This window comes from Rhincodon typus, chromosome 2 (assembly GCF_021869965.1).
Source record: "Rhincodon typus isolate 14 chromosome 2, sRhiTyp1.1, whole genome shotgun sequence".
In the NCBI taxonomy this organism is placed as follows: Eukaryota; Metazoa; Chordata; class Chondrichthyes; order Orectolobiformes; family Rhincodontidae; genus Rhincodon; species Rhincodon typus.
Genome location: NC_063333.1, coordinates 131998634 through 132008188, shown reverse-complemented (window position 1 = coordinate 132008188; position 9555 = coordinate 131998634). Strand labels below are relative to the sequence as shown.

At 41.6% G+C, this 9555-nt stretch overlaps 1 protein-coding gene across 4 annotated transcripts in view; it reads right to left on the bottom strand.

The window, feature by feature from the left end:
• zgc:158766 (uncharacterized protein LOC100009641 homolog) overlaps positions 1-9555 on the bottom strand; it is a 180843-nt gene that overhangs the window by 112896 nt on the left and 58392 nt on the right. For all 4 annotated transcript variants that reach the window (XM_048616664.1, XM_048616684.1, XM_048616677.1 and 1 more), the window contains exon 2: positions 3926-4123. In XM_048616664.1, coding sequence (XP_048472621.1) covers positions 3926-4123 — 198 coding nt within the window. The remainder of the gene's footprint in view (positions 1-3925; positions 4124-9555) is intronic.

Here is a 9555-nt window from a genome sequence, read left to right as displayed (position 1 = left end):
GCTCCTCTGATGCTGCCTGGCCTGCTGTGTTCCTCCAGCTCCACACTATGTTACCACTGTATAAGGCCAACCTGGCTTGCCTTACTAAAATGCAACACCTCACATTTATATAAATTAAACTCCGTCTAAGTCCTAACAGAGTATATGTTAGTGCTAGCTCCTCTGCTACAGGAGGAGGTCTATGAAACAGCCTTTGAAAATCTGCTCCTCACTAAAATGCTGCAATAAACTTGTTTTCCCTGAAAGCATTACAACTCTCAGAAGTAAGTCCTCAGGGGGAGTGTCAGGAAATACCATTCAACAGGTGTGAATGGTTAAAGATTTCTGATAGCCTTTTGAAGATCAGCTGCTATCCAGGAAAATGCAATTTCTGGCAAATGTTTTGTTGCCTCTTCTTTCTCAAATGTGCTGCTGGGCTACAGCTCCCTGGGTATCAGACTGCTCCCAGTAAATTATCTGTGTAGTCGTTACTTGTGTGAAAGTGCAGACAGTAAGTGGTAGTGAGTTATTCCACAACAAGGGCATCACAGAACCTAGCCCTTGTTACAGCTCTATTCCAGCAGGGGGCAATGCATAATGGTCAGCAGCAAGGAACCCTGACTGATTTTTCTCTTCCCTCCACCCAAAGGCACTGAGATTAATGTTGCACCCATACTCCCAATCAAGATGAATCAAAAGATACAGAACAGATTCATCCTGGATCTTGCCTTGACTCTACAGGTCAGGTTACATGCTGCCTTCACCAACTGGACCACCTTGAGACTTACAGGGAGAGTTAATCAAACGTTGAGCAGCTTTCACTCCCCACACCTGTGAGCTCACCCAGTGGGAGCATAAGGGGTTGTGGGGATCGATGGCTCTGATCTCCAGGGCCCCCAAATGCTGTGGAGGCGATGGCTTTGTGGTATTATTGCTAGACTACTAACCCAGAGGCCTAGGTAATGTTCTGGGCAGTTGGGTTCAAATCCTGCTATGGCAGACAGTGGAACTTCGATTCAATTTTTTAAAATCTGGAATTAAGAGTCTAGCGATGACCATTAATCCATTGTTGGAAAAAAAACATCAGGTTCACTGAAAGGAAGGAAACCGCAACCCTTACCTGGTCTGGTGTACATGTGACTCCAGACCCACAACGATGAGTTTGACTCTTGACTGTCCTCTGGGATGGTCAATAAATGCTGGACTAGCCAGCAAAGCACTCGATGCACAAATGAATAATTAAAAAAGTCTGTCAAAGATCCCGACAGCGCTATTCAAAGAAGAGAAGGGGAATTCTTTCTGACATCGTATCTGATCTCCCCAATTACATAACAGTGGATCATTTGCTGTTATTATGGTCACTATCATATTGCTGTTTGTGGGGCCTTGCTGAACACCAATTAGCTGCTGTATCTCTGACATTATAAATAGCGCCTAAACTTCAAAAGTGCTTTCTTGGTTTTGAACCCCTCGTAATGTGAAAGGCATGTGCAATCATTATTTTCAAATTGCTGTCTGTTCCACTCTCCTGCGAAGCAAGTTTCTATATTTACTAACTCACACTAGCAGCAGAGGTTCCAGACCATGCTCATTGATCACCTGACTGTTAATTATTCTGTTGAGGTTGATTCAGTTAAGTTCTTTGATTTGGACTCTTTTATGTTGTTATTCTCCTATTGACGATCTTTGAAACCAGGTAGATATCGTAGATGTTGCTCAGTTAAAGATGAGGAATGTTACCGCTGTAGTTCTCTCCCACTAGATGCTGTTTAAAGCCTTGAACGTTTCTAGCCTCTATTGTTTTTATGTCAGATACATCAGAGTTCCTCACTGAGCAGCATTTGAGAACTTTCCATACTGATTTCTCATTTTTCCATCCCTTATCTTGGAAAGTACCTTTTAAAAAGCTTTTTGTTTCCAGCTTGATTCTCGGGTTTCAGTTCAGACAATCCCACTCCTACCTGCTCAGAACTGCTGCCAATTTTTTTTTCGAAAATGGTAGAACTAATTTAATCAGACAGACATTAGTATTCCTCACCCACCTCACTACCACCTGCCACTATGCCCCACCCATGTTTTAAGTCTTTATTTCTTTCAATAGTGAATAGCAAGCAGGCAACAGGGAAGAGAACTGAATTTCATGTTATATACCAACTTTATAGAGCAGAATGTCCTGAAGAGCTTTACAGCCAAAGAAATAAACTGGATATATAGTCACTGTTGTAATATAGATAATGCAGAAGCCAATTTCTGGACAACTAACTCCCGCAAATTTGCAATGTGATAATGACCAGATAATTTATTTAAGTTGTAGAGTCACAGAGTTCTACAGCACAGAAAAAGACCCTTTGGTCCATCAAGTCTGAGCCAGTCAAAATCAAGCACCTAACTATTCCATGCAATTTTGCAGCACATGGCCCATAACCTTGAGTGTCTTGCCATTGGAAATGCACATTTAAATATTTCTTAAATGTTAATAGGGCTTTTCCCTCCACCTCCCTTACAGACAATGAGTTCCAGATTCCCACCACCCTCTGGGTGAAAGAAGGTTTTCTCACATCCCCTCTAAACCTTCTGCCCCTTACCTTAAATCTTTATCCCCTGGTCATTGAACCCTCCACCATGGTGAAAAGTTCCTTCCTGTCTACCCTATCTACATCCCTCATAATTTTATACATCTCCAACATGACTCCCTTCAGTTTCGTCTGCTCCAAGGAAAACAACCCCAGTCTGTCCAAACTCTCTTCACCATTAAAACTCTCCAGCCCAGGCAACAGCCCCATATATCTCCTCTGCACCACCTCCAAAGCAGTCACATCCCTCCTCTAATGTAAATTCAGAAGTGCGCACAATACTCTGTGGCCAAACCAATGTTTTATACAGTTCCAGCATAACCTCCCTGCTCTTAAATTCTACGTCTTGGCTAATAAAGGCAACTCTACCATTTGCTGCCTTGACCACTTTATCTATCTGTCCCTCTGCCTTAATGGAGTGGTGGGCCTGCATACCAAGGTCCCCTGATCCTCAGTGTCTCCCAGGGCCCTACCATTCATCATGTATTCCCTTGCTTTGTTTGTCCTGCCCAAATGCATCACCTCACATTAATCCAGAGTGAATTCTAATTGCCACCGATCAGCCCATCTGACCAAACCATTTATCTCCTCCTGTAACCTAAGGCTACCCTCCTCACTTACCACCTCATCAATTTGCAAGCCATCCACAAATTTACTGGTCAACTCTCTCACATTCAAATCTAAATTATTTATATATCCTGCAAACAGTAGGGGGGCCAGCACAAAAACACCGCTCGAGTTTCGACCACTCAGCCAAATAGTGAGGCTGGTTTTTGGATAAATATTAGCCAAAACTCTGGGGAGACTTCTCCTCTTGTTCTTCAAACAGTGCCATGCCAGAACAGATGGAGCTACAGTTTAATGTCACATTTGAAAGACAGAACCTTCAACAATTCAGCATTCCCTTTGTACTGCAATGAATTCTGGACCAAAATTTTATGCTGTGGAGTGGTTCTGAAGCCCATGATTTGCTGATTCCTCAGGGACCAATATGCTGCTAACTCGGGCAAAATAGGGAAGACACTCCCTTCCACCTACAGCCGTATATTCCAACCTACACCTCAACAAAATCATTACTCTGTTCAGTAAATCTCTCCAAAATATTTAATCCTCAAGGTTCTCTATTAGAAAGAAAGGAATTTGCCTGGAGACCTTAATTCTGAAGGTAACCACTTGAAATTGCAGACCTGCTTAAACATTACTTTTCACTATCCTTCATGACTGGTTCGGGATTTAACAGGACTCCACTAACTACATCCACTTTATTCTAGCCAGGGTAAAATTGCTGTATACAAGATTCTTGTTTTATCATCCATGTTCCATGAGCCATCAACAATGAAAGTCCTTGTTTTGTGGGGTGAGCCTTTACTTACACATGTCTCCTGTTGAATGCACTGCAGGATTCTCTTGGCAGGAACGAGGAAGTCAATCAGGCAGCGGAGTCCGTCCCCTCGATATGACCTCTCCACCAAATGGAACAGCTGCCACAAGACAGTGGCTGCAGTGGCTTCAAATGGCGGATAGAGAGCTGAAAGAGTGTTCTGAATGTAGGTATCAAGGGACTCCGAGTCCTACAAGAGGGAGAAACAGAAACAGGGGTGAATCATTCTACCACTCCATGCATGTTAACATTTGCAGGGCATCCTCTGAGCTGAAAGCATGGAGACTGATTTAAAAATGGCAAATCAATAGAAAGAAGATTTAGATTTAACTAGGACCTTTAACAAGCACAGGACATCCAAAAGTACATAAACAGCTTTGTTGTTTAGGGAATGCACCAATGAATTTGTGTGCAACTAGCTCCTACCAACATCAATGTGTTAGTCACCAGACTGTCTGTTTTAGCTATGATGGTGGGGGAATGAATGTTGGCCATTATTTCAGGGAGAAATCCTCTACTCTTCTTCAAAATAGCGGAAATCTTACATGTTGTAGGGCTGAGGGATCTAGGGAGTCAGGTGCACATTTCTTTGAAGTTTGCATGACAGGTAGACAGGGTGGTTAGAAAAACATTTGGCACAATTGCCTTTATTGCTCAGTCCTTTTGAGTATAGGAGTTGGGAAGTCATGTTGAGGTTGTACAGCATACTGATGTGGCCTCTTCTGAAGTATTATGTTCAACTCTGGTTGCCCAGTTACAGGAAGGATATTATTAAGCTAGAGAGGGTTCAGAAGAGATTTACCAGGATGTTGCCAGGTATGGAACGTTTGAGTTATAAAGAAAGGCTGGGATTTATTTCACTGGAGCGTAGAAGGTTGAGAGGTGACCTTATAGAAGTCTATAAAATCATGAGGGATACAGATAGGGTTAATGGTAGGTGTCTTTTGCCTAGGTTGGAGAATTTCAAGCATAGGGAGCACATTCAGGTAATAGGAGAGAGATGTGAAGACATGAGGGACAAATTTTTTACACAGAGGGTAGGTCACATGCAGAATTGACTTCTGAGGAAGTGGTGGAAGTGGGCACAGTTACAATGTTTAAAACATACTTAAATAGGTACATGAATAGGAAAGTTTTGGAGGATATGGGTCAGGAGCAGGCAGGTGGAACTAGTTTCCTTTGGGATTATGGTCAGCATAGACTAGTTGGACCAAACGGTCTGTTTCCGCGCTGTATGACTCTATATACACCTGAAAGAACAGATGTGGCAGGGAGATAGAGGGACTTTTGTAATTGGTAGTGTTCTGAGTGGATTGCTGAGAAATTTGACGGAAATGTCTTGGTCTCATCTTGATTTGATGTGTATTGTGATGTGTTTGACACAGTTTTCATGTTAATGCATGTTTAGCTTATGTTAAACTCTATCATTCAGATTGAGGTTAAGGCAGATATTGTAGATTGTTAGCTGTACAAATGAAAATTTCCATTTGTTTGCTTAAAATCATAGAATCTTGTGGCTTTTTTCTCTTAGTAGGTAACTGGGACTTCAAGCTTCATCCACTTTAAACAAGAAGTTAACAACAGTCAACTGATTGTCACCAAACTTGGGGATCTGTTCTGGAATTGTCACACGTCAAACAAATGGGTAAGTCATAAGTTAAAAATGCAGACAGCAAACATGCTGGAAAGAATGGACAGATGCATGCCTTTCATTTTGTGTGATTTTCTCATTGACAGTCTTAAAGTTACTGTGACTGCCACTTCAGGTCTTTGAAAGTTTTGATCGATTAGATGATTACATCTCAAACAGAGTTTCAGGAATAGACTTTATCACATGATTTGAACATTTGTTGCAGTGCGAATCAGCCCCACTTTAAATGGATTAATGGCTTCTACCAGCAAGCAATTCCTCATGGACGCAGGATATGAATGTGTTGAACTTTAGACCCATAAACCCTTGGCATGACAAGTGTGTGCCTGTGCCAACACACTGCCATTCTGAAAAATAATCCTGCAGCCTGCCTGCTGTTCTTCCTGATAAAAACTGGTGGGAGAGGTACATCACTCGTACAGGAAAGGGACTGAATAATTCATATTCAGATAATAGAAAAGGTGTTTTCATTCCATTTCTTTCCAGGAGTATTTACAGTTCTTGTCAGTAAATAACCCAGTCATTGACAAAGCAGTTCTCATGAATCCATCCATTATTTCAAATTTTCTACAGTGCGATTCAGAGAAGTGTCTACAGTTACATATTTATTTTTAAGTTCTGGCATGCTACATGTTATATAGGATACTAAACTGGATTATGCTTTGCTCTGTTTTAATTTGATTTCATTTACTGTTGTCATGTGTACCAGGGTATGGTGTAACCTGTTGTCTTATGTGCTTCATAGGCAGATCGTACTGTACAAGTGCATCACTGTATCTTGCACTCTGTTCTGTTACCATGTCACAGATGCCAAGAAGGTGCAGAGGGAGATCAATATTAACATTAAAGAGGTCCAATCTAAAGTCTGGTAACAGTGGGGAAGAAGCTGTTCTTGAATCTGTTCGTACATGTATACAAACTTTCATATCTTCTGCCCAATGGAATAGAATAAACCAGTGTGGGAGGGGTCTTTGATTATTTTTGTTGCTTTTCCAAGGCAGCAGGAAATATAGATGAAGTCAATGGATGGAAGGCCGATTTCATAGTATCCCTACAGTGCGGAACCAGGCCATTCAGACCAACAAATCCACACCACCCCTCCAAAAATCATCCTACCCACATCAATCCCCCTACCCTTTTCCCTGTAAACTTGCATTTCCCATGGCTAATCCACCTAACCTGTACATCTTTGGGCTGTGGCAGGAAACCAGAGCACCTGGAGGAAACTCACACAGACATGGGGAGAATGTGCAAACTCCACACAGACAGTTGCCCAAGGGTGGAATTGAACCCAGGTCCCTAGCACTGTGAGGCAGCATTGCTAGCCACTGAGCCACTGACTAGTCTGTGAGCACAACTCTATATTTCCTTTTGGTCTTGGGAAGAGCAGTTGCCATGCCACGCTGTGATGTACCTAGATAGGATGCTTTCTATGGTCCATCTATAAAAATTTGTAAGAGTCTTTACGGACGTGCCAAATTTCCTTACCTCCTGAGGAAGTAGAGGCATTGTTGTGCTTTCTTGATCATAGTATCAATGTGGGTGGACCAGGACAGATTGTTGGTGGTCGTCATTCCCAGGAAATTGACGCTCGCATTTAATTATATTTTAAAGTCCAATGCATTTCTCCCCTGGCATTTCATATTGCTATGTTAAATTCCCTGAAAGATGGAAGTTCAAGCCCCACCCCAGAGGCTTGAACACAAAAATTTGGGCTGTCAATCCTTCGCAGCACTGACAGAGTTCCACATTGTCATTGCCGGTGCCTTTTGGAGTCAAGGTGCTAACCCAAGGCCCTGTCTGCCCTCTCAGGTCAGTGAACAAGATCCTATATTGCATTACTTTGAAGATGAGGGGGGGAATCATCCCTGGTCTCCAGAAAATATCTGAGCCTCAATGAACATGACAAATAGACTAGTGCTTTTTCAACATGACAACAGCCATTATATTTCAGAAGTACTTCATTTGCTCTAACCCACTTTGAAATGTCTTGTGCTAATGAAAAACATATACAGTGAATTTACATCTTCATTTCTCTTGCGGTAGTGTAGTAGTACTCCAGAACTCCCAGACTAATATTCTAGGGATATGCCCGCCATGGCAGATAATGAATTTGCATTCCATAAATAAAAGTCTAGCCTCATGTAGCTGCTGTAAACTGCTGTAAAAATCCAACTGATCCATTACTTCCTTTAGGCAAGGAAATTTGTCATCCTTATCTCATCCAGCCTGCACGTGACTACAGACCCACAGCAATGTAGTTGACTTTTAACTGTCTTCTGGGAAATTAGAGATGGGCAACAAATGCTGGCCCATGAACAAATAGAAAAACAAAATTGTGTTTCTGCTTTTTCAAAGCTGGATTCATTTTACAACATCCAAAACAACAGTCTTCGCTAAACGTATCATTATCATACAGATGGCTCAACGCACTAGCTGATTTCACTGTTCTTCAACTATTTTGTCTAAATTGTATGCACACATATTAGTGTACAGGATAGCCCACTGATGGATCCAGAAATCTAAGTTCCTGCCATATAATGACACACATAAGATCTTCATTTAAAGATCAACGAGAACTTGCTTTTCCAGAATGTCTCTAATGTAGAAAGAAGAGTTAAGTTTTAAGGTGTGTCATAAAAGAGGAAAGAGAGGCAGATAGGTTTATGGAGAAAATGCTAAACTTAAGGCTGCGAATTGGAGAGGGTTCAGAAATGACCTACCTGGATATTGCAAGGACTGGAGGGTTTGAATTATAAGGATAGGCTGGGACTTTATTCAGTGGAGCGTAGGAGTTCGAGGGGTGACCTTATAGAGGTTTATAAAATCATGAGAGGCATAGATAAGCTGAATAGCAAAGGTCTTTTCCCTAGAGTGGGGGAGTTCAAAACTAGGGGACATATTTTTAAGCTGAGTGGAGAAAGATTTAAAAAGGATCTGAAGGCAATTTGTGTGATGAACTGCCAGAGGAAGTGATAGATGCAGGTACAGTTAAATTTAAAAGACATTTGGACAGGTACATGAATAGGACAGGTTTAGAGTAACATGGGCCAAATGCATGTAAGTGGGACTAGTTTTGTTTGGGAAAGTTTGTCTGCATTGACAAGTTGGACTGAAGCATCTGTTTCCTTGCTGTGTGACTCTATGACTCGATTGCTGAAGACATGACTGGAAAAAATGCACAAGAGTTAGAGGAGCTCCGATTTATCAGTGGGTTGTAGAACAAACAAACATATGAACATACAAAACAAGAGCAGAAATAGACAACTCAGCCCCTCAAGTCTTCCATTAAATAATGGCCTGCACACACCCCAACCACATAACACTAAACCCTTATTAGGCAAAGGAAGCAATCTATCTCTGCCTTAGGAATATTTAATTGCTTTGCCTTCAGCACCTTCAGAGATTTGCACAACCCTCAGGGAGAAAATAAATTTCCCAATCTCTGTCTGAAGAGGGCGACCTCCAACTTTAGAATTAGTTCTGGACTCATCCATAAAAAGGAAACCTTTTTTGCACCTCCACCTTGTCAAGGTCCTTTAAGATCTTAAACACTCAATCAAGTCACCCCTCACTCGTCTAAACTCCAGTGGAAACAAGCCCAGCCATCCAACTATGTTCATAAGATTACCCCAGTAACAGTCTAGTAGATCAGTTCTGAACCAACTGCAGTGCATTTACAACCTTCCCCAAATAAGGACTCCAAAACTATACACAGGATTTGATATGTAGTTTCACCAGTGCCCTGGATTGGAGGACATGACAGACATAGAAAACGGTGACATCACAGAGGAATTTGAATATGGGAATAAAAATTTTACAATCAGTGCACTGCCATACCAAGACATACTGTTGGCCAGCAATCATAGGGTTATGGGTAAATGTGGCTTATGTGAGTTAGAATATGGGAAATAGAATTTTGGATGACTTCAAGTTGATGGAAAATGGAAGATGAGTAAACTAGCAAGATT